The sequence below is a fragment of the Platalea leucorodia genome (assembly GCF_965183815.1).
Source record: "Platalea leucorodia genome assembly, chromosome: 21".
Lineage (NCBI taxonomy): Eukaryota > Metazoa > Chordata > Aves > Pelecaniformes > Threskiornithidae > Platalea > Platalea leucorodia.
Window position 1 is genome coordinate 6,811,850 of NC_138843.1, and position 26,456 is coordinate 6,838,305.

General features: G+C 39.7%; 1 protein-coding gene across 5 annotated transcripts in view; it reads right to left on the bottom strand.

Annotated features, from left to right (window-relative positions):
* Positions 1-337: 337 nt before the first annotated feature.
* Positions 338-26,456, bottom strand: part of SPPL2B (signal peptide peptidase like 2B) — a 34,537-nt gene continuing 8,418 nt past the window's right edge. The window contains exons 2-16 of one of the 5 annotated variants that reach the window (XR_014230290.1): positions 24,633-24,752; positions 22,068-22,250; positions 21,269-21,358; positions 20,770-20,909; positions 19,801-19,943; positions 18,839-18,935; positions 18,566-18,682; positions 16,978-17,059; positions 16,072-16,146; positions 15,877-15,939; positions 14,327-14,426; positions 13,258-13,335; positions 10,720-10,880; positions 8,615-9,713; positions 338-5,597 (exon numbers count right to left, since the gene is read on the bottom strand). Coding sequence is in view for 2 of the 5 variants with exons in the window: in XM_082331062.1 (XP_082187188.1) it covers positions 9,426-9,713; positions 10,720-10,880; positions 13,258-13,335; positions 14,327-14,426; positions 15,877-15,939; positions 16,072-16,146; positions 16,978-17,059; positions 18,566-18,682; positions 18,839-18,935; positions 19,801-19,943; positions 20,770-20,909; positions 21,269-21,358; positions 22,068-22,250; positions 24,633-24,752 (1,737 nt within the window). In the remaining 3 variants the exon portion in view is untranslated. The other 4 variants (XR_014230291.1, XR_014230292.1, XM_082331062.1 and 1 more) reach the window with 4 other exon arrangements.

Sequence of the window (26,456 nt, forward strand, 5' to 3'; positions counted from 1 at the left end):
TGGATGGCCTGGGGATGGAACCGCTGTTCCTGGTATCCAGCCTTGCACATTAACAGAAAATTTGAAAACGCCATGGGCAAATTTTAAGTATTTTGCGGAGAATCCAGCTCAAGACGGAAGCTGTGCGCAGCAATCTTTTAAATCGCAAAAGACATTTTATCACAACCTGGTGCAAACAATGAGAAGTAAACAACTGGATCTCAAATGTAAAGGTGATACAAAATAGCAAAATTCAGTTCAAAAATTAAGTATCTTTATTTTACAGTTTTAGAAAATTTTTACAGTTTTAAATGAAAACAGGCTAAAGGAAAGTAAATTCCAGTGTTTTTTTAAAAGCAAAACAAAAGGAAAAAAAGAAAACACTGCAATTTCAGTTCACCAGTCATTTTCAAGTCTGTTTTCTTTCACCGTATTTGTGTGTGCCTGAACAGGCTTCATTACTCCATGGAAAATTCACTCTGCAGAAACCCTTGGGATAATTCTCATCTCTTGTCCTAAAATTCTGTTCCCTCCACTGTTAATTTAGAAATCGGGTTTTTCCCCATGTTACATCACAGAAGGAAGAAGCAAATCTACATTTAGTCACTGGAAATGTATTACAATGTATTTACATATATAAAAATATATATATTATGATATGCTGTGCAATCGGGTACAAGGCTATAATTCAGTCAGAAGGAGGCCTGATCTCAGAACCGTGAAAAGCTGTATGGACATAGGGGGGAACGAACCCACCCAGACTGAACTGAAAATCTGACGCATGTATTACAGGAAGACCTACAGTTTTGGAAAACCAGAAATGTTTACCAAAAATGTCTTTTGCTACTTGGAAACAACATTGCTTTTTCTCTTGGTCTTTGCCATGGCTCTATCCTATTGTCAGCACAGGAAGATAGTAGCGAGGTGACATGTTCACTTTGTGGTTGTTACTTGCAAACAATAACAACAACAAAATAATCTTACTTGTACCATAGATATAAGATACTTATATCATAGATAAAGTCACAAAATTACTGATTTCTCTATCCTTGTAGATACCATGCACCATTTTGCAAGTCATCACCTAGCAGATACTACACCTTCTACACTGTGAGTTACCCTCTTCACACAAGGGGGTCTACAGTTCAGCAGTCCGGTGAACTACAACTATGAAACCAATAGGCATCGTGTATGTGATTAACTGACTAAGTGACAGGGTAAATGAGATGCAAGATAGAAATCAGGGAAGGATATTAACTTTATCAGCACCCCTGACACAGCTGTTGATGACCGACTACATCCTTGCAGAGAACTGAGCCCCTCGTGCTTTACATCCCATCTGCGCTGCATTCCCACAGCTTCAGTTCGTTTGGCCATTGCGGCCCCTGCGCAGGAGAAATACTTGAACTGAGTTTTCACAGCAATCTTCCTACGCTGGCCAACTCTTAGCTGGTGGTTTTGGGGGTTTGTTTTGTGGTTGTTTTTTGGTTGTTTTTGTTTTAAATTAAGGGGCCAAACTGCATAGAAGATCTTAAAACAGCAAAACTATATCATAGGGTTTGGACCACAAGAAAATCCTTCCTTCAGCACCCTATGAAATGAACTTAAAAAGTTTATTCCTCATGCGTACATATGCAGAGTTAAACGTATGCATTCGCAAGCGCTAAAATTAACAACCTTTAGAGTTTGCACTCTTCCTAACACTAGCCTATATACTATTCTTGAACATTATTACAAAGTCCTTCCACAAAGACATCAGACAAAACTGTTCTACTTACAATGCTACCTCCCAAGAATAAGCTTCCTCACTAAAAGCAGCTACCATCTAGCATCCCAGAAACCAGCATTAAGCAAATAGGTACCTTATTCTCATCTCAAAAATCCTTTTTATTGCTCTAAATTTTCACCTCCAGCCTCCCATCTGATCCACATACAAAGCACCACTAATTCAGTTTTAGTTAAGTAACCCTAGCGTTGTTCAAACGGGACTCGCACATTGCTAGGGCGTTATAGAGCCCCAGTTCCTCCAGTGCTGGGCTGGATGGAGAAACTGGAGGAACATGGTTTAAAATAACGAGCAGACCATCCACAGTCAGGGCTGTAAATCCCTATTTTTCTTTAAGCAGTTAGGTTTTGCTTTCATATGTAGCTAGGCTGAAAGCATCAGAGCTCATACTTACTGTCAGTGACTTCTATGATCAAAAAGGTTAATTTTTAGCATTAAAACGTGACACCCCCCCGTGATGAATGCAACACGCGGTCCAGGCATCCAGCTGGGCTATGGGGACCGATTCCCAGTTGCATGTGTTTCGGACAGCACTAGGAGCGCACTGTGAAACAGAGATTTCTGTTTGCTCTCCCACAGCCTCTGCTGGCTCTGCGAAAGGTTGAGAATCCAAAGGTTGTGGGAGAGGACAAGCGACAACGCACGAGTTGAAGACAAACAGGCAATAGATGTTCACACCAGCGCACGCAGACCATTGCCATTAACTGGCAATTAGAGCAAAATTAAGGCTATCTCCCCACACAGGCTTGCTGCCACGTGAGTGTCTGTGGTAACATCTGTGACATGCTCTTTTTTTTTTTTTTTTTTGTTGTCCGCTACAGAAAAAAACAGATTCTGACCCAAACCAGACTGAACTGCACCACTGTGGGTTTTTTCGCCACGCTAAACCTGAACCACTTTTTTGCAGTTTTTGTTCAATGTGAATTGGAACAACTTCAGTAGGAGCAGAGTAATAAAAAAAACCCAAAAAACTAGTGGTTTCTTGCTGTGGCAAACACATGCCAAGGATTGTGCTCCCCCCAGCCATCACCAGCTTCCCACCATCCCAGCCATTTAAAGCTTGGATCCACAACGGAGCAGTGGCAGGTTTATGGCATTTTCCTGACTACAGCTACACCTTTAAGATGAAAAGAGCTATTTTATCCTTTACAAACTTCTGGCTTCAGGAGAAGGTTATTGCATTGGAAACAGTATCGCTAGGAGTTTTGGGTACCATCCAAGGCTGAAGGGTTGCTCTCCTGGAAGCACCACTGACCCAACTGCGCAGACTGGCCAGGGCGTTGCTGTTCGTGAAGAGCACCACGCTCTCCGTACGGATCTTTCAGCAGTACCTGACTATGAGGTGTGTTTTATCCGGTACTGCAGGGCACCCTCCCAGCGTAAGTCACTAATTTTTTTGTTAGGAGCTATAATGAGCTTGCTTAATTTGAGACCATGTCTCTGCATTTTTTCAGCTAACCAATGTTTACATTAAACACCCAAAGAAGGTTCACAACACACAGTGCACGTGTGTCAGCAGTGAGCAGTTCTCAACCAAAAATTTCTAGCCTGCAGATCATCTCAAAGATTTCTCAGAGATAGATACCTGGATGAAGTTTGCCATCTGGAGCTAAACTTGCATGCTAACATACAGGAAAATACTGTGAGAAACTTGATAAACTGTAATGCCACCTTCAGCTAAGGAAGAAAATTCAGAAAATCCAATTTAAGCACATTATTTATCATCTATCACTAATCTACAGATGGCAAAACCTCATCTTTACTCCACATAATTTGAATATTTACCTATAAAACTGGACGGGGAAAAGGCAAAGGTGAAACACAGGAGAGCACGTAACTGATAAATGCAGAAGACACAGAGGATCAGCAAAGACACAATTCTCTTGTGCCAGTGCCAAAGGAAGCTTCTGGTCGCACACAGGGCTGTCCTGTTCCAGAAACGTTCCAGGGTGCCAGAAACATTCAATGGAGTTCAACAAATTAGACATACATTTAAAAAAAAATTTCTTATCTCAGTAGAAAGAGCACTGCATCTATTTAACAGGTGCTTTAATGTGGTTTCTTTCCAGAGGATTTATCATCTTTAGATTAGCAAAACAAAACCAAAAGTCTTTGTAATACAAGATCTGAATTGTCAGTCACAATGCTTGTAAAGCACTCAAACTGACAGGTACGCGATGAAGTTGGCACTGAATTACAGAAAGCCCAGCCCTCAGACTGCACCTGGACTGAGGCGGGCCAGGGCTTGTTCGCTGGCCCCCGACACAAGTGGCACGATGTGGCTCTTGTCTATGTGGTTACATTCTTTGCTCTCAGAACCAGATGAGCTCAGCAATGGCCTGCATTGGAAATAGCCCTACCCCACAGAGCTTTCATATGCTTCCCATGGCTAACCACGCAAGTTGTCAGCCGTTCTTAGAGATTTTTCTACCACCAGCCCCCCGATTCCCGTACTGTAATTTAAGTCTATTAATTCTAATGCCATCCCTCCTTGAAAAACAAAAAAATAATTTGTTTTTCCAATCTGCAGTAGCATTTCAGACTTTTGGATACGTGCCCTTAGGTCTTTTCTTTAGTAGTTTTAGACCTCTCTGGAGTAAACGCTTCCACTGCCATTCTTTTTCAGTGTCTCCTCATGCTTTCTGAACCACCTTCACTTTTGTCTTATCCCTTCCCTCTCCATCCTACCCGGCACCATCGGCACAGAGCCTAAATGGAAAAGCCAAAGAGCTTGTTAGTGCGACTGTGCTTCACATCCTGCTGCCAGCTGGGAAACCACACTCGAGATAAAATACCTAAAAATTCATCTTTCCTTGTTGCTGATAGTTTCTGGACCTCTGATTGTAATTCCTGTTCTCTTCTGGACTCTCTAATAATAATGTCCTCGTTTTCCTGAGCACACAGCCCTTACAGAGATTTTATTTTAAAACATCAGAGATCATATTTGTCATGGAAAAAGGCACCACCTCTGCAGGCTTTGGACAAATATTTGGATCTGCTGGTATGTCCACATTTCAAACACTTACTTGTGTCAATGTTATGTGTGTCAAGTGTCAGTACGCACTGGTTGCACATTACTGCTTAGCCAGCTTATTTACCCATGAATGTACTACAAGTAACAGGCCAAATGATGAAAGCATATACAAAATACTCTGTTTTGTTAATTGATAATCAACAAAGCTGCCATTAAAAAGAAATATCACAGGGGTTTACATCCTAAACAGCCAGTGTAGTGCAAGAAACCAGCAATATACGCACTACCCAACCACAGGGCTAAAGAGAAGACAGACAAGAACAAAACTGCAGGATCTTGCACTAAAATAGCCACATGTTAAGCATTTACTTCAAGGCAACACCCAATATAGGCTGCTGCTTTTTTTTTTTTTGTAATTGTCTAGCCAGGAAAAGTTCTACAAACGGTAGGGCGAGATATCCAGGAGACACGGAGCATATATGTGGACCCAAGTATTGTGTTTTGAAAGAGCTTTCAAAGTAAGAACTTTATAGGAGAACGTGGTTTGTGGTTAAGTAGAAATCTTTAGAAACCTTTAAAATCTCTAAGCACTCTTTTGCCCATCAGATACCAGAGAACAAAGTAAGAGCTGCAGGTAAATACACAGCATCTCCCAAACGGCGTATTAATTCATTAATGAATGTAGCCACATTCTTACAGCTTAAAATAGTGTTCTTTCAGTACTGTTTACGAGCTAGTTTCTTTCTGGCTCCACAGGCAGTGCTACTTCCCAGCATAGTGAGAAATCTACAGGCAGGAGGATTACAGTCACGAGATGTTCTCGGTCTGAGCAATGAATCGTGGATGCAAACCCCAAATCTGAAACACAGAAACGGGCACGTCTGAAAAACACTATCAAGACTTGCAAGGCATTCTTAACAAAAGACATACTGAGGGCTACCGTAAGAAAAGAGTAGCTTCTGAAGGAAAAGTTTGATTATCTGAGATCAACATCACATAAAAAGTTCAAGAAATTTGGTACGGTTAATATAAAAGAAGGGAAAAAAATGAAACCAACAGTTTTCTAAACAAAGCCTTCTATTAGACATGGTAATAAACCTATCGGAAAATATGCTGTGCTGCAGATTTTCTGTCTTCTGGCATTTGTCTGAGTTTAGAGAAAACATTAAATATTGTCATAATTCTTACATATTTGGTTGTGCTGGTTTTTACTGCCACTGGTAAAAACAGAATATATTTTTGAATATATTTTTTCTGTTTCTTTTTTATATATTTCATTTAAAGTGCTCTTCATTTGTGACAAGAAAAAAAAAATCCCCCAAATTAAAAGCGGGTTTGGGATACGTCTCCCTTAGTTGTCACCCTTCATAAAGGCTTTCAGGTTACACTCTACCTTCAGCTGCGTTTGCGCAGCCCTTCAGGAGGGCACAGTCAAAACCAAACACTTGGTCCAACACACTGATATTTAGTAATTTCAGACCCAGGAAAGAATCTGATCCTCTCTCCTGTGATCCAAAGAGGTTGGTTTTTTTTATTATTATTTTTTAATGGGTCTTACAGTGGGGTTGATTGTTGTTGTTTTGGGTTGGTTGGGGGTTTTTTTGTTTGTTTGTTTGTTTTTGTTTTATTTATTTATTTATTTATTTTTTAACTAAAACAAGTACTTCCCCTGAACACATACAAGTTTTCAGAAATAGAATCCTTATGATTGAATTTTCAGATCGTTAGCTAAAGGCTTAGTATGTGAAAGACGTAAACAAGAAGCACATCAACATTACTTTTAACATTAACATTACTTTCCTTACTTTGAGCATTTTAACTCAAGTTTGGTGTGGGATGCGTATCTGCAGTCATCACATAAAATCAGTCAGCTACACTGAACATATCTTCACATTTTGCTATACAACATTAAGTCCTACGTTAAGCGAGTCAGGGAGATTTTTGAAAGACAAAAAAGCACAGCCTTGGTTTGCGATGGAAGTGATTGAACTGCCCGGGATCAGGGTCCGAACAGTCGCAGCCAAACTGGTGCACCAGGGTTACCTGATTTGTACAGTACTGGACTCGTCAAGGTATGTAACTCATTGCCAGTTTACATACTTGAACTGGAGATATTGCATTGAGTAGCTATTGGGGTTTTCCTGCATTGATCTTTGTAGCTTGAAAAACAAACAAAAACCCCAACAAACAACCCTCCCCCCTAAAACCAGATGGAAACCCCCAGAAAGAGAAGGCGAAGCAGGTGCTCCAGGCAGACCTGGCTAGAATGCCGTGTGAACAAAGCAACTGCTAAATGCCTACAAGCTCAGTGTTATGAATTCTTCCATTTTAATTGAGTTATAAACAATTTGAGAAAGAAACTGTTTCCTAACCCACAACATAAGAGAACAAATATTAAAATACACTTTCAAGTAGGTGATAAAACTTAATGCTTCATCATCAGACAGCTACTGGCTTTTAAGTATATAAAAAGCTATTCCAAATAACATTATGACAGAAAGACAATCAAGGCAAAAAACCATAGAACTTTGAGTCAGTCTCCAAACTTGCTTCCTTGCTATTTGTCAAGTTCATTATTTAAACACAAGATTGTTTTCTTAATTTAATATACGTACGTATACAATGGCTTAAATTAAGGCATAATCCAGCCGGCTGAAGTTTTCAGTAAAATGTCTCTGTTGCTTTTTATTAGTAATAATTGGTTCAGATTACTGCTGGCAAAAGTAACGTAGTCCATTAAAGAAGAGATTGAAAAACAGATCTCTCTAGTTCTACTATCTTCCATTAGGGTGATTTGTAAATTAAATGTAGCCGAGGCCTTTGGACTCAGGAAGCCTTTCAAGAAACTCACCATTAAATCAACTTATCAGACAGGGCTTGAGGCTTTAAGCAGAAGCTGGTAAAACTCTGAAGCTTGGTGTGGTTTTACAGAAAGCCTTTCACATTCTAGAGAAAGAATCCTATCCACCCAATGTGAAACAGATACGAACAGAAGTTATCATCCAAAAAGCACAGGGCAAACTTTTGGAAGACCTAGCCAGAAAGACAACGGCTGAAATTTAACAGGCAAACATTAAACGAGAGCCCTTCAGAACCCAACTCAACATGCCAACTGGAGACCCTTAATTTAAAGGCATTGCCTCTGATCGTGTCACTGTGATACTTTTGTACCTGACATTTGGGGCTCTCAGATACTCTGCAGACTATGTGTTCCATGCAATTTGGAATCATATTCTAGGCTCCTAGAATACTTCCATTTTCTATTTCAGTTTTAATGTGAAGTCTTGGAGGCTTTCTGGGATTGCAATTTAAGTGTAGAACAGACACCATTGATAAAGCCAAATGTTCTTAGATGGAATAAATAATATGCACATCACATCATCCCTCTATGTGTACTCAAGTTGATGCATAGAAGACTCAATCACGTTATACAGGAAAACACACAATTCCAGGGACATACAGTAAGACCAGCTGCACCCCAAAAAGTTTTAAATTCACAAATTTAGTCCTTCACAACGTCATATAGCAAGAGGTGCAAAATAACAGGCTAGATCACAGCCTCATTCCAGAACCTGGCAGGCCATGCTATGGCTCCTTTTGGGACAAAGACAAAACGTGACTGAGGCAGTTGATTAGTTACTGAGCAGCAAGTAGCTTTAAATCGCACCTGATTATAGCACCATATGTGCTCCTTGGGAATGAAAACACCAGATTATTTTCTTCGGAATTAGAAATTGCAATTATATTCCTTAAACAAGCAACAAGTAGAAGCTCAACCCCCCAAACATATGAACTTCTACTGCATTACTTTAACATTTTCCCAATGAAAATCCTGCCTATTAAGCTTAGTATAGTGCTACTACCTATTTTCTTACCTATTTGGCTTGTATTTTATGCTAAAACATTAAACATTCTTAATATGCTTTTGTTTCCAGACAGCATTCTGTGACAAACACTGCTTATTTTCAGAGACAGTCCCTAGAGTTCATACACGAGTGCTTAGAAAGCTTCCTGTAGCTCCATTCATCCTGCCTTTTAAACTAGACTAGTAGCCAACCCAGGTACCTGGAAGTAAAAACAAAAACAGAAAAAGTTAAGAGATGCATTTAATGCACCATGGTAGTATAAATCCTTTCAGATGCTGGTAATTTAACCACTCTCTGCATTTCCTGAATGTCAGTTTATACTAAAGCATTCTCTTGTATCAATGGCTTTGACAAGTAGGGAAAAGTAAAGTAAAAGGTGACAACAGGGAAAGTGCTAAAAACTCTATCATGTTTCTCTCAACTAAGCATTGTAGCAGACTTGTTCAATGCTTTTCCTCCATGTTAACCTACGCTATGCTAAAGCAGCAAAATAGCCACACAAGCACAGAGTACTGTGTAAATAAAGACTCTTAATACTACCCTGGTATAATGAAAATGGAACGGTCAAAGGCATTCACTAATAAAATGATCATTGAAATCCATACATCAGAACCCTTGTAGAGCACCATATTTCAGAAAGATGTTTGAAGTGTATAGCTGTACCGAAGCCGGAGGCAGAACATTCGTTGTTGGATTTGATGATCAGACTCCCAAGTGAGGTTCCTCAATGAACGCAAACACTACTAAACCAGTCCTAAATACATACTGGTTTTATATGGATATGTTTGTGAGGGAAAATAAGGAGTTCTTATCACATCGTTTATTCCAGCTGTTTTTGCTCTGCATTTAAGCATTTGCTTTCAAGGTCGTCCTTATTCTGACCAGCTGGTTCCTCGCTCTGTGCAATAGAAATTTCTGACTGGTCCGTCTTTGTGTCCGTATCAGCCAGCTCCTCTGCAGCTGAGGTGGGGCCATGCAGCTCCTTCACGTGGAGGGTAGGACTGGTCGTTTGCTCTGTGGCTTGGTGAGAGGCTGGTACACTGCTATCTTTGGGAAGCTCAGGGCAGTTGACAGGAGCTATCACCAAGGGAGGCTGAGGTAGGTCTTTCTGCAAATGGAAGATCACAGTCAGAATGACGGAAAGCAGGACTTACTGCGTCCAGTTATCAGGAGTGATGGTCATACAAGATGAAGAAGTCCATCATCTCCATTATCATTCTCCAGTAGTGGACACATGCATACGCAGTTACCCTGTCTTTGCGTTTTATAGTACACAAGGGGATTTTTCTTCCAGAAATGTGTTTAACTGCTTTCTGCCTGATAGTTCCTTGCTGATTTCAGATGTGCTCTGCTGATTACGCAGGAACAGGCAAATAGCACTTTCGCACTTCATCGTTCTCTGGTTTTGCCCACCTCTGCTACCAGTGTACAACAGCTAGCAACTTTTCCATCACATTTCAGATGATCTCAAATATTTTTCCAACAATTAAATTCAGTTATCTACAGGAAAGTTGTGAAGGTTATCACAAATAGTGGAATAACAAAATAAAACTTGTTGAGGGGAACCTCTAGCTTGATAGATTTGCCCTTCAAGTAATTATTCAAAATCTATAATCATGCATCACAATAGATATTATTCCTTTTGGAATAAAATTAATTTCACTTGTACCACCATGAAACAAAGTGATAATTTACTATAGTTAACTAGATTTCAACCTTTATAAGCAGTAGGCTGTGAAAAAATAGGAAGAAAAATATTTTAAGGATATATTATATAAAATATAATGTTTTATAATATTATATAAAATATTTTAATATTTTACTACTACTACTGCTATACTTTCAGAGATCAAACCAGTAAAATTACAGCAGAATCAAGAAGGATAGACAAGGTCTACTTTATTTTTCACTAGCCAGTTTAAGTGTCCATAAACATTAAAAAAAGAAAACCTTACTGAGGCAAAACAAGAATGTAAAAAAAACAAACAATCAAGCAAAACAAAAATCTTTGGTTTTGTTTGATAATACTGCAATATTTTACTCAACTTTAATTCTAGTTAGGTTTTTATAATATTAGTATTTCTTGAAGACACTCATATCAAACTGGTATTCACCGCAAAGCCGCTGCCCGTCCAGAACATTGCGAGCTCCTTTCTCCAAAGAGCCACGGCAAAGCTTGTGAGGAGAGTACAGGGCACCAGGTAGAGGAGAGCGGGCTGGCCCATCTGCATCAGTGCCAAGGCAACAAAGGTCACAAGAAGGCCTATGCCGTATGCTGGAAGGAAACAAAACCAACAAACCCCAATTATTCAGATATAGCTCTGCTCAAGAACACCTAAGTAATTAGCTAGATGAGTATTCTAACAGGAACTATTTTCAAGTAATATGTAAACAACATCTCCAGAATTTTTTCAGGCCTCTTCACACAAAAGCATAATATACACAATGTAAACTTGGAATAGTGCTTTACTTAACGGAGATACTACAGTCTTTGTTGATGATAACATGTTGTGAAAGTAGTGGGATCGGCCTGGTCCATACTGTGCAAATAAATCATTACCTTAGGCAGTCTGAGAAAGGCAAAATAAACAAATGTTGTGCCTCATACTGTATTTATGAATTCAAGAGATACAGACAATTATTTTGACCATTATAACATGTACTTCTTCTTTGGCTTGGCTTTAGCTGTTTCTTACTATCCTGCAACACCATTAAAAAAACCAAACCAAACCAAGCCAAGCCAGCCGTATAACTTGTTATTACTTTCTATTTAATTTCTGCATATATTCTGCAAAAATTCTTAAGCAGAACAGAAGCAGCTAGGATCTCACATACTTATTTTCAATTACATTTTCAGAATGATGAAGGTAAATCCAACTGATTTTTATTCAGGAACCAGATGAAGAAAGATATTGAGGCGCCGGAGCGTGTCCCAAGAAGGGCAGCGAGGCTGGGGAAGGGTGTGGAGCACAAGGCTGGGGAGGAGCGGCTGGGGGAGCTGAGGTTATTTAGCCTGGAGAAAAGGAGGCTGAGGGGAGACCTTATCGCTCCCTACAACTGCCTGAAAGGAGGCTGTAGTGAGATAGGTGTTGATCTCTTTTCCCAAGTAACAAGCAATAGGATGAGAGAAAATGGCCTCAAGCTGTGCCAGGGGAGGTTTAGGCTGGATACTAGGAAAAATGTATTCTCTGAAAGGGCTGTCAGGCTGAACAGGCTGCCCAGGGAAGTGGTTGAGTCCCCATCCTTGGAGGAATTTAAAAGACGGGTAGATGTGGTACTTAGGGGCGTAGTTTAGTGGTGGACTTGGCAGTGTTAGGTTTATGGTTGGACTCGACGATCTTAAGGGTCTTTTCCAACCTAAATGATTCTAATCAATACTCAATAAATTTTTACAGTTCTTAAAAAAATTTTTTTTCATGGCACATTATGTTCTTAGTGAGAGTTCCTTATATCTAGTTGAAATATTTCTTCTTGTGGCTTAAATCTATTGCCTCACGTCCCTGCACACCTGTAAGAAAAGTCTGTCTGTCTTCTCTGCATCCTCACATTAGGCAGCTGCGGAGAGCAGCAGAATCTCCTCTTTGCCTTCTCTTCTTTTAAAATCATGTGCTCCAGCCCTCAGCCATCTTGATAGCCTCCACTGGCTTTACTCCAGTATGTCAATGTCTGTCTTGCACCAGGGATCCCCAGGCTAGACACAGCATTCCAGACTCAGTCGTCTTAACTGCCAAATGGAGGGGAACAACCACTTCTCTCACACCGCTGACTCAATCTTGCTAACATAGCCCTGTACGTGGTTAGTTTTCATTGCTGCAATAGTACGCTGCTGACTCTTCATTGATAGAACATTTTCCTATCGATTTCTGTAAATGTGTTTTGAAAGTAAGACAACAAAAGGTAAGACAACAGTTTCGTTTAAGTATATATGAGAGGAAATTATTTAAGATTCAGTACATTGAAATAAAGGCATCTCTCTAACCCTGTTATAAGTGTCCAAGAACCTAGCTATTTTTTCAAAAGAATTTCTAAAGCAGTTCTTCATGAAAATTTTTCACAACATTAATTGCAAGCATCTTAAGTCTTTGCTAGCATAAATGGTTTGTAACAAAGCCAACAGAAATCTGTAAGGTCCTATTCATCAGTCGTCTTTAAGTCCATGGCATGTAACTCTGGATTCGACAGACTAAAGAAGAAAACTAATTTGGAGGTGTTACAGCCATCATAACGTAATTCGTTGCACCATAGGTCACAGATTTTTAGAATACACAAGAAGTTAAGAACAAAGTCAAAGGAAAATATCCCTGAACCTGAATTTTCATATGCAATAAAGTCAAAGATTCATGAATCAAAAAACCAGAATGAGTAGCTAAGCATGTATAAAGATGGAGTAGATGTAATGGTTATAGTGAGACAAACCATGATAAGAAGAAACTCCCCTTATATAGGCAGAAAAAACAGCTCAGGAAAATGACATCAGATAACTTGGTGATGGAAGGCCTAGCCTCAAAAGTACTTTGCTAAAATATTTCTGTTTTATAATAAAAGGAAGCGAAGAATAAAAAAACCAAACTAGGTAATATGAGATTGATGGTATGCTTTTAAAGGGAGCAACTGCTGTAGGTACTGTGTTCAAGCGTCACTGTTATACATACCTATTGTGCAGGCCACAAAATAAACTCTGGACGACTGCACCTGAATATCAAATCTATGGCAATAGGCCACCAGTAAGCCTAGGAAAGGAAAGAAAAATTACAACATGCTTTCAACCCATTCATGCATTAAGATACACAAAACCATCAAATTATCTAGGAACTTTTAAGATTTTTTTTTTTTCACCCCAACACTTATGTGGGCACCCCCAGTGCTTACGTACTATGACAGCGTCATTCAGGAAGCCGCACAGTGCACAAAAACAGTTATATGGTAACACAAGCCCAGTACAACAGAAGCACTTATAATAAAATTACCATCTACAAATACTCAGGTCCTAGATACAAAACGTCATCCCATCCCTAATAAACAGTTGTAAAAATACAGTGTTCACAACAAGAATATGGGTGAGTTCATCCCTTCCAGCTCCTAGTAAAGAATTTATGGTTAATGACTATACCTATTATAGGTCGGGGGACAGGGAGGGGACACAGAGAGGGATGACAGTTCATATTTCCCAAAAGACAAGAAAACAAATGATTTCTCAGAAGAAATCTGAAAGCCAGAAGATACATATTGTTTTCGTAGTATATATAAACAAAGTGATATTGTTTTCACCTGCAGTGCTGCCAGCCATACTTCTACATAATACCTAACATCAAATTTGAAAGTGTGGTAGAAACACTGGATGTTGTGTGACTAACGGAATTATGAAGTTTTGAGTGGTCAGGTACGTGTGTACTCAAATCATGTGCAAATGGACAAATAATTTCCTCTATCACTATTAATGATGTTTTATACTATAAAATTAGTTGCTAAATCAGCTCTTGAGATTCCTCTACATTTCTTGACATCACTGCATGTGAAACTGAACCATAAGATTAATGTGCATTTAATTTCTTATGGAAAAAGTGAATAGTGCAGAAGAAAAGAACATAAAAGATATACTTACAGATTTATCAGGTTTACAGAAGTCAAATCAAACTTCCCACTTGAAGCAGAAGCACAAGAGGAATAAACTAATATGACAGCGTGACAAGTAAAATTCTTAACACGCCAAACAAGAAATACCTGGAACTAAAATGTCTCCAAATCCTAGGAGAGAAAAAGGCCGGTCACACAGAGCCAACGGCGAGGAGTTCAGCCGTGGAACCTTCAGGACCATTGGGAGCTGCGAATGAGACATGTATGCCTTATGCAAAGCTGTTTTCTCTACATACTGACACCATCTACCAGAACGTGTGCCTGTTGTACTGCAACTGAAGACTTCAAACAGAGCAAATGTATCTTTTTTTTACATTATAGATCCTTATATTTGAAATCTTTTTTTAATATTGCTGATAACTAACAAAACGTATTTAAGATAGGAGTGATGAAATACTTTCTCAAGACAAACAGCCAAGACAACTCCACGTGACAGACATCTCAAAACACTGTATTAATATCAAAGTCCTCACGTGCAATAGGATATGAACTCTGCTTTAAGTGCAGGAATGTAAAAAATTGAGGTAAGCTGCCACATGCATAAGAAATAACAATTTATATTTCATTCTACTGGTTGCAATAAAAGTCTCAAAAGAGTAAAGACTTGAATAATTTTTAAAAGTGATTTGAAAAAATCACTTTAAAGACTTCCCCCCCAAGTTCCTATTTATTACATAGCTTGCAACGTTGAGACACAGTACGGCAAAGTCCATTGCAAACACTTACTGTCTTTAATACTGTAAAAACTTTATTTTCTTTTTTTTCTTTTGTTAGTGCCAGAATAATTTCATCTACTTATACAATCGTTATTGTTTTATACAATTCATTCTGTGCATAAAACTGAAACTAAAGGGGTACTAAAGGAGTACAAAAGACAAGAACGTAAGACGTTAAAGAAATCAGTATGGATTGATCCACTCGTAGTTCATCCTGCAAACAACTATTTTCTTTACTATACTTCCCCATGCGACAGTATTACATCCATTGCTGAAGAGACCCAACATCCTTAAATTAACAAAACCAGTTTTCCTATAGATTAATTTCTTATTTGTCTTGCACACCGTATCTCACTGTCTCCTACATCTCACGTACTTTCCGCCCCAAGTCAGCCACATCATGTTGTACAGCTCTGTGCACGCAGCTGGCTGCTGTCAAATGGTCCAGAACCACTGAATACTGACCTCTGTTTTCTTTCTGTCTCCAATTCGTGGTTCTCTCCTTTGCCTATAGCCTCAGCTTTTCATAAAGCAAATCTCAGAACAGGGGAGGAGGGGGAAGAGAGACTGATCATGTAAGTTTTATCTCTTTAGGTAAAAATGTATATGCTTCATTAGCAGTAAGTTATACTTACAGATGTGGTCACAGGTTTTTGTGAAGCTGAGCTAACCAGCTTCCTTATACTGAAACCCTTTTAAAGCAAGATAAAGGAAGACCAAAGCTGTTGTGATGAACCACTATAGTCTGCTTTGCTCCCTGTATTTAGTATAGATTTCCAGAGAGCTCAGGAGTGCTTATTTCCACATTTAATTCTTTTCAGACTGGCATCTCCATTTCAGCTTTGTGGTCTTTGAATTTCAGAGAAGTTGAAAGTGTAGTAGCTGAAAGTTAGTGCCATATTTTCAGACCATATACAGTACCTTTTCATGAGTGGCAGAATCAGACGGGCCTGCAGCCACCTCCACCATTATACTCTCCCCAGTCTAAAGAAAAAAGGAGAAAATTGTAAATCACTTCACTCAGCAGGTCTGGGATCATTTAGGAACACACAGATAAACAGGGGTCATCACACTTTGCTCTGTGAGCAGCAGGCACTAGATAAGTACTTCACTTACCTTTGTTAGAAAAGGTGTGATAAATACAAAGAATACATCATACACAAAAAGAACCAGGAGGAGCAAGGTACAACCCTGAAGGAAGAGACAAGATACTTGGTATTTACATACTATGCATTAGTAAACAGCAAAGAATTCATAATTAGCAACTTAAAACTATTCAAGGCAAACACTAACAAGGACTAACACAAGTCACCCATGTATTTTCCTTAATTCCTAAATATTTTCGATGGAGGAATTGGGTCTCACATGCACCATATAAAGGAAATCTGTGTATAATTCTTATACACAAAATTACATGTTAGTCCCTAAAATTCTTTATCTTGTAAAATCTGGAGATGGTGCTGTTTCAGTTTGTTAGGAAATATTAAGAGGGTTTGTATTTTCTCTGGAGGATGCCAGGCATAGCCAGAAACAGTATCCACATTACTTTGGACAGTCTGTACAGGGAAACAAATTTATAGGTGAAGATAACTTGAAACAGAGTTTGAAGAGCTGCCTAAGGAGCAACTAAATGACTAATACTGATTTTTATCTTAGGATACTGAATAAGTTCTGGAAAATTTGAAAAAACACCACAATGATGCATCAATTGTGTGTTAAATTTGGAAAAAAAACCAAAACAAACAAAAACCAAAAACCAACCCCAAACAAACAAAAAACAAAACCCACAAGTGAGTGTGTGGCGTGTGATTTACTAGCAGTCAACACTCTACAGAACCAAACACCATGCATAACAATCACATGCCACTTATTGGTCTATATTATACTCATTAGATCACTCTTTTCCAAGCTACATATGAACGGACGTGCATTTCCAAGCCAATGTACTCCATTATAAGTGGCTCCTCTGTTCAATCACATACTGGCAAACATCCTCTTTTCACATCTGTTTAACGTTCATACCTTAAATGTAGGCAGGCGAATTGTTTTCAACATGTAAAGACAGAAAGCGATTCCTAAAGCATCTTGCAGAACCCAGGCCCACCTAAACAGAGAGGAGAGTAACATTTTTGCAGGAAAGAGTAGGAAAGCCAGACCAAGCCTTGCCCTCACAGGGACCTGCTTGGGACAAAAAACTTTATTAGAAGTATTTGCTTGAAATCAACATTGTTGTCAGCACGGATTCGCAAATGGGAAGTTGTGCTTGATCAACCTGATAACCTTCTACAAGGAAATGACTGGTGTGGTAGATGAGGGAAGAGCAGTGGGGGGTATGGTCTACCTAGACTTCAGTTAGGCTTTCCACTGCCAATCTCCCATAAGATCCTCATAGAGAAACTGGGGAAGTATAGGCTGCCCGAGCAGCCAGTGAGGTGGATTGAAAACTGGCTGAACAAGGTCAGCAGGCACCAAACCGGGAAGTGCTGGGCTCCTCTGGCTTGTGTATGTGTGTACACCCTTGTGTGCTGAGGGAAACCTATAGCTGGGGCTGTTTCGCAATTGGGTTTTGCAAGTTTGGTAAAGCAAGGGCTCTTTCCTTTACTCTTGATTGCTAGGATCAAACAGAAGTAGGATTTGAGATACAAAATACTAAGGTTTCCCTAAAATCGCTAAGGTCTAGATGCAGATGAGAGATTATGCTGTTGAGATCAATACCTGAGCACTTGCTGATGGAGCTTTGTGCAGGGGGACACTTGGGTCCACTCCAGCTTTGAGGCAGCAAATGGATTTCCTAGTCTTAAATATCCCAGTTTGGAATAGCTCTATACTACTTCTGCACTCCTCAGTCTGATACTTGTTTCTCTAAAAGGTGTTTCACAGTTGATGCTTCCTGGATTTATGAGTTCTGTCAGTGAATGATCCACAGCCTTAACACAGAAAATGGAGCCCACCAAGGCAATAACAGGCATTCAAGGCACAAGCAAGACATCTTTGGTACCATCAGCAGAAACACAAGCCAGCATTTCAGATCCAACACAGAACCCCTGATAGAGGGACCAAGAAGATGAACACATCATGTATATATGGGGAAACTGGAGCATCTGGGAGTGAGGTAAGGGGTTAAAAAAAAAAAATCTCTAACAAAAGTGGTAAGAAGAACATGCTATAATTAGGTACCACAGCAATACTGGACACAGATAATTATTTGCTCATACCAGACAGTTGAGAGAAACTAAAGATCTGACAATCTTCACAGCTCTTATTCCCTCTGAGCAAATGCACATGCAGACCATCACCTGAAGAAATAAGTTAGACAACTTGTGTCCAACTTTCCATACCACTTCTGAAAAGCTGTCTTAAGCCAAAGAGATCAGAATATGGACTGGGACTCAGAGAAACTCAAGCCTAACAACAGACAGTTGTCTGTAACTTAAACCAACAAGACAAAGATGAAGTACACAAGGAACAACTAAGAATTTCTGCCCAAGTCTCTAGTTTCTTTCCTGTCAGTCCTAAATTCTGGATAAGTTTAGGTTTCTACGAATGTCAGTTACTTATAGTTACAAAGCATATTACAATTTCTAGCAGAGAAACTAAAATACACACTTACTGATCTTCGTTTCTGAAGATTCCCCAGACTACACTGACAGAGATACAAAATACCGCCAACAGCAACATCCGGACCTGTGGACGCTTGTGAAAATAAGGCAAGTTGTTGTCTGGGATTCTGAAAATGAAACACACCAAAGCTACAGTTGTCTATGTAGTTACCCTCCTCCTTTATAAACATTTTGAAGTATGAAACCACCTTGTAAATCCCACACCTACCCAACATTATAAAAAATTAATTTTGCCTATTAAAAATTTAGAAGTCGCCACATACCTACACTTTCCCAAGGGGAATCTTCTTACAAAGGGAGACAGACAACTGTAAAGACCAATTGAGGCAGCGAGGCAGAATATTCCTATGATAACATAGACTGAGAAAGAAAAAGTAGTAAGTCCAAGCAGGATAAGGTAAGAGATGCTTTTTTTCATATCCCAGCTGAATACACACCAGACAATCAAAAAGCCCAAATGACAAATAAGGCTTACATTTCACCAGTGAAAGGTAAATTCAGAGACTTCAAAGGATTGTTCATTAGATTTACGCTCTTTAAGTATCTAATTCTAGCTCATTTTACTCAGGTGTACTTTATGCAATAGCTACTTCAATAAATCAAAACCTCTGTACTAATATTCTTAAAGTAAGTCATTAAATCATAAGCCTAAAAGGCAATTTACGGTGAAGTGTTTATCTTCTCATTATGAGTATATGTGAGCATTATACGGGGACTATTAAAATCACTCAGCAAAATGAATTAATGGAGATGGGATGCATCTTTCATAACTTCGCCAGAAATATGAGGATGGAAGTTCCAGTGCATTAGGCTCTCATGTTCTTTTGTCAATCAATTTGATAAGAGATCAGTAGAAACTTATCTTTATAAAGATAAAAAAAAAAATTTATCCCAGATCCCATAACCTAACTTCAAATTGAACAACAACAGAAAGACAAGTACAGGGTTGAGAACGCCTTTGACAAAAATAAAAGGTAGAAGATGTTAAGTCTGTGACTACTTAATAGGCTTTAACATTTGAAAGAAGCTCTATGCAACCTCACTAAAAGTATATCTAGAAATCTACTCAGTGGGTTTTCTTACAGGATTTTAAACCATTTTGGGATGAAGAAACATGGCAGAAGACAGCTGTTTCATAATTATTTTCACAGTAAAAATGTTCTTTAAATGATGGCAGCCTTGTGATATCGAAGATTTATCAATACAAAGACAATTTTAAGAGTACCTAAGTGGTCATAGAAGAAATAAAGGAGGACCAGCATTGAGCAGCACATCACTACAAATACACAGATCATTATTGGAGTCACATCAACTGTTTCATCATCATGTTTCTCTGCCCCATCATCACGTTTGTGCTTCATGTACCGCCTGAAAGAGTAACAGAGCTATAATCAGTCCATTCCTGCTACAACAAAATATAAAAGGGCACTGAATCTTCAGCGAGAATGACATGGGGTTGGACAACACGACACGACACCAATACCTGTGTTGATTTCCACTCAAGTCAGTGGAACTCCTCATTTTACATGATGTATGAACATCAGATATAACCCAATGCATAAACCAGCGATCGCTGCATTAGTTTATCAAGAGTACTATTTTTCATTCACTAACGACTCAACAGAAGCCTCAAAATTACCACAGAATAATTTGCTGACTTCAGAAGAAATCCTAAAGTCAGGTTGTGTATATAAAGTAAATGTTAGAAATAAGTGTGGCACAGATGACCTCCTTCCCCCAACTCCACTCACTGGCAAAAAGTAACCACAAAATTTCAATAGAAGATTCACAATAAACATGGTATATGTTAGCCATCTAATCAGTTTGTTTTGCACTATACTAGTAAAACCAATTTTAATTATTTTTTTACAAAAGATTTTTACAGTGAATTTTTGCAAAGTCCAAATAGGAAGCCTACTACTACCCAATTTTCCTCCTGAGCTTTTCAAATGTTTGGCTTTTTGACAAACAAAGGCAAAATACTATAATACTCTGCATGCAAATTATACTCTAATAGACAAAGCCAATACAAGGCTCAGGGCCTGTCAAATGTCACATCAGCATTTTCCTATCCTGGTTATACAGACAGTCTCCAAACCTCATTAGCAGAGCTACCAGGTAATCTTTAAATAAATACCAGGTATTTTTTTTCTGTGAAAAATACAAACTGACATACTACATTTCAGGTACTCACTTTTTCACATCTCTGCTTCCTGCCCAGTAGCCTCCAATTGCAACAGTCCCCACAGCCATGACAAATATAATCACCATGTTATAGTCTAGCACAGGCTCATTTGGTGCATACATCGCCCCTTTCACCGAGCTGCCGAAACTCTGCGGAGGTAAGTACAAGTTATGAAGAACTTCCAAAAAGCTACCTTAGCAAAGGTTCAGTTACTTAGTTTTCACTAAGCAACCTTAGAATCAAGCTTTATTATAAATACTTAGGAGCAATCTATTGGCTCTACTATTACTGGTATTTATTTCCAGCACCCAGCTCCATTTTGATTTTATTCTGAAGATGAGAAAAAACCTCCCAAGAGATTTGCAATTTTTTTTCAAAACATAATAACGCACTCTTAGTAAGAGTACAACAACCGTTTCAAAGCTCCTAAGATGGACTTCAAATACTGTTGAGCAATGACTCATTTAAATGAGATAATACAAATCAGAGCATTTAGTATCGCGTTTACCTTGCCAATATCTAACATATCAGTATAGCTGAGCAGAGCCACAGGAATATCAATTTCTTCATATTGACTCCTGTTGCCCCCAGGAGGAACCTGAAAGACAGTTCAGACCAGGTAAGAATATATTCATTTCTGCAAATACTTCTACTACTTCAAAAGGGTTAAAATTGCAAGCTCTGTTGCTGTTAATTTGGAAAATATTCTAGAAAGGAACATAATGACAGCAAAAACTCAAAGTCAAAATGCATGCCCGTTTCCAGTAAAACATAAGTCATCGAAGACTGTAACAGCAAAATGCATCAACCAAACTTCAAGCAGTATCTTTTGCACATCAGGGTCACGGTTTTATGACTGATGTGTGCTTCTAGTATTGACTGCAGTATTCCAAACTACTAATTTTACAAAACATGCACTGGCGATGCTCCAGCTGAATCTAAAGCACTAGATTCACTGTGCTCTAGATCTCACTGAAGGTAGTAGTATGAGCCAAGAAACCAACCTCCTCCTTTGACTGCAGTATTTCATAAGGATAATTCTGAGCCCTTGACTGGAATGTTACATGGGCTTTATGCAGCACTCTTCCTACTTAAATGAGTACCTCCTCTTGTTTCATTAATCCTTCCTTCAGCTGTATTATTTCCACACATAGCTATGCAATGTATGTACATGCATAAGCACACACACACACACACGTTATTTATTTTGAAGAGGAGCATCAAATACCAGCAATAAGCACTGAAAACATGACAATATCTAACATCAGAGGAGTATCAGCAATATAGAAAGACAGAATGAGACTTACCAGTCTCTCTCTACTAACGATGAGCAGCCCACGAGCTCCGTTTATCTGAGCAAGCCTCACTTTCTCATAGAAGGTGCAATTCCCTCGCATCACCATGGGGATTTGATTATTAAATCCTCCATCGGGTACATCAGAAGGAGAACACAAAACAGATGCTGTCTGATCCTGCAGTTGCAAGAGCGACTGAAAAGAAAGAAATTAGTTAGATATATATATATATATATATATAAAAAATAAAATCATAAAAGAAGACAAGAGCAGAAACCACAGAGTTTCTAAAGGGTAATTGAGAACTTTCAAGTCATGAAGTGATAGAGTATTCTCAGAGAAACTTGAAAGCTGAAACAGTGCTGCCCCCTCTCTGTTACACAGGGTTGTGCCTTGCTTCACTCATTGTACGGAATTCTGCTGGTAATAAAAGTTGGGTTATGATCTGCACTTGCATTTGTTTTCTTCGGCACTGTTGCTGTTCTGATGCACACATCCAGGATGCAGGAGTACAGCAAAGTGTCATGATTGCTAAGGTGGCACAGAGTGGCAGGCTGAGATGATGTAGGGTATGAACAGCTAGAAACACAAACACAGGCTGGGATGAAGTACAAAAGCATAGGCAACAAAAATAAGCTTCCATTTTGAAACCAACCATACCCAGTTAGCTGAGATTTTGGATCCTAAGCACCTGGATACTGGATTCTAAGCTGCTTCTCTCACTGCTTGCAATGCAGAGATGTTGCAGGCCTGCCCCAGTTCCTTAGTTTTGGCACTCCTCAGACCCAAAGACATCTGCTCTGGTGTGTTTACACAGGAACAGCCCAAAGACACTTCAAGGTTTTAGAAATAACACCGGCATAAATTGTTCCTTGCAAAATCCAAACAACAACAACCATCTTTGCCCAGTTCTGTTTGAAAGTCACCTGAAAAATGCAATTATCTACCAAATCAGTGATTCTTGGTGTGAACTGTGCTAACAGAAGCAGGTCACAGCCCCACTCTTGCTAGGAGTTGAGCTGTTAGGTTTGAGAAGTGTCAGGGTAAAGCTTTAACCTGAAAAGCTGACACATCTAACACTTTGTATTTGAAATCCACAGATACGTGACACAATACCAAACACCCGTATAACTGACTCTACCGTTTTAGGAGGGAAAGGTAAGAGTCAAGCTGTTAGGAGCTCCAAGCTTATTCAGAAAACTGCTGTCTCCAGCCTGGCTCCTACTTTAGAGACAGTAAGATGTCTCTACACAGACTTCCTGGTGGTCCAGGTTTCAGGAAAGCTTATCAGCTCTATCGGAGCACAACACAAACGCAGAGTGAGCTCAGGCTGGTGCACTGCATCACCTCAGTTAATAAATCGTACTGCTGGAGTACTGGAGGGAAGGAGAAGAAGGGAGAATGTGAAAGAAGGGAAAGGCAGAGGGAGAGCTGAGGAAGGAAACGGGGACAGGCAAGGGATACAGCACAGGCAACCCACGTGCTCTGTGGAAGGCAGGTCAGAACCTGTTGAGGGCTTCAGTTTCAGTCCAGTGCAAGCTATTCTGCACTACATTAGCTCCTGCAGAGCTACTGAAATATGTCTCCAGTGAATTTTTACGAGACTGGTTGAAACAACATGTCTACAGTACAGTCCTGAGCTCTCACAAATCCTAGAGTCTAGAATGCTAGAGACTCCATGGGAAGTCCGCCTGGCCCCAGCCAAAAGAGACCCTAAGCCTCTCAGACCAGCTTCGTGCGCTTCTGCTATTGATGCAAAGGGATACAGTGCGTATGCGTGCCGACTTCATGTTACACAGAGTCAGGGCAAGTGCAAGAGTTTATTAGCTGGGTCCACACAAGGCAAAGGCAGCTGCAGCATCTGAGCTATCTATGTATGCAGGGAGTAATCTGCGGTTGTGAGAAACCCGCTGTGGGTAATTAAGACTCAATTATACATTGATAAGGAACATTAATAATTCTGTGTAGCACTCAACTGGTAGATTAAGGAATGAATAAAACGAACAGAGAGCTACTCCAAATCTTGCCCAATTAGTAGCTCATTCAAAGTGCATTTGCTGATTTCATCATTCATGACAGTAACTTCTTCTCATGGAATAGAGTGAAGAGTTGACTCAACTGTCAGCTCAGATGCCTTTGGATAATGCAGCAAAAGCTTGACACAGTTTGTGACTACTTATTCTTACACTTGACAGAACTATGGACCACTGAGAAAGCACTAAAGGTCACCGGTCAGTATACTGGCAAGGCCACATTGTATCTTTTTGTATCGTACTGACATATAAAAACTCCTTTCCAACTACAGGTAAGTGCCATTTTCATTTAATTCATCACGTTGGGCAAAAGGAAGATTTTTGTTTTGAACCAGAAATAGTCATTACCTCTGCATGCTGCTTGGAAAAGAATATTACCATCATAGCACTGCCTAGGGTGATCTTCACAGATAAAAATATTTTCTGTAGAGCAAACAAAGTAGTTGCTTCAAATTCTACTAATCCAAGTTAGAAATTAGAAGGTTCCCTGTAACAAAGGCATTTTTTAATACATTCTTCTGTCATTGCTTGGCTAGGTACTTACAGCTTTTCCTAGATCGTGTGGCAAATGGGCCCACTGAGAGTTGAAGAGGATACAGTAGTCTTTTCCTTTGCTGCTCCCCTTCTCTGAAAGGACATGTACCATCCCATACTCGCAGTACACCTGAAAAGGTAGCAAAAATTTCACTACAAGAATTTTGGGGCGCATGAAATAGCAGAATGATGGGCGTAAGTTGCTGTTGACTAGCCTGCTTTGTATTTTAAGGAAAAACAAAAGATTCTGCAAAGTTTCAGCATCTGTGCAGGGAGTACAGTGGAATTTGTTATTGTTTCCGGCATACTTCAAACAAAGACTCAGATACATTAGGCAGATTCCCTCCTACACAGCAACCAGTCAAAGAATCAAATGAAACCTTACTGAATGTTACTGGATGTGTTTAAAAAAAAAAAAATCCAAACCCCAAACAACACAGCCAGAATGGTGCATATATGTATATAACCAGAGCAACAGAAAGAAGCTGGACTAACGCAGAACAGATGAGAGACCTGGAATAAGAGGCCTGGCCCCTACCAAATCCTGAAAGTACAGCCTGAAGTAATGATCAATTCCAGATGCACATTGCTCCAAAACTCAGCCCTGGGCACCTTTGCTGTAGGTCTGACAAGCCCCACCGCATCATCGGCTCTCTTTTATGTCTTAGGTAGCACATGTAGATTCTCAAGACTACATACTGCGTATACTTGTCACTGCTTCAGTGACCGGCAGTCACTGCTGTCAGACTCCAACAGTATTTGCTACAAGTAGTGAAGGTTACACATCTAAGTGTTAGAATTACAGGCCTGTACTGGGTCTGGCTGGGTGGAGCTAATTTTCTTCAGAGCAGCTGATGTGGTGCTGTATTTTAGATTTGTGACCAAAACAATGCTGATAAACTAATGTTTTAGCTGTTGCTGAACAGTGTTTGCACGGTGTCAAGGCCTGCTCTGTTTCTCACTCTGTCCCCCCAGTGAATAGGTTGGGGGGTGCACAAGAGGTTGGGAGGGGACACCACCAGGCAGATGACTAAACAAAGAGATATTCCATGCCATATAACGTCATGCTCAGCAATGAAAAGTGAGAAGAGGTTTTTTTTTAAGGAGGTTAGCCATCTTTTCTTCACGAAGTGGCTGGGCATTGGTCTACCTGTGGGAGGCGGTTATTGCCTTTGCATCACTTGTTTTGTTTTCTTGCTTTCTTTCTTCTTCTACATCTCCTTTGCTTATTAAACAATTTCTATCCCAACCCACAAGTTTTCTGGCTTTTACTCTTCCTTTCTTCTTCCCTGTCTCACTGGGGCTGGGAGGTCTGCCGGTGAGCCAGCAGCTGCATAGTGCTTAGCTGCCTACCAGGCTTAACCTACAACAAGGTCATAGAGGCAGAACACGGCAGCTTCATGCCAGTTGTTTATGGGTGAAATCCCTTAACTTGAATAATGAATCATGAGCTTTGGCCACCTTTAACTTGATGTTCAGCCGCTGGAACAGAGCGGAGTTGCAGTGGAAGGACCACCTGAACCCTACACCCAAGTACAGCCCAGGCTGCAGTCCCGAGCTGAAGAACGAGGAACACCATGCTCAAAGCTGTGTGTACGCCTCATGCACAGGTAGCCACAAACTGCGTTTCAAACAACAGCGTGGCCTACCATTCTTCGCTCGTAGCTCTCTTAAAACTATTACTAATTGCTCAAAACTTCAAAAGGTACAAGAAAAACCCAAATCAAAACAAAAAAACGCCAGAAAACTCCACATAAAGCCCGAGTCTTCACCTAATCGAGGCATGCTTGTGGTATAAGTTAATTCCAGCTGATAGACAGCCTGGCTTCAGGTT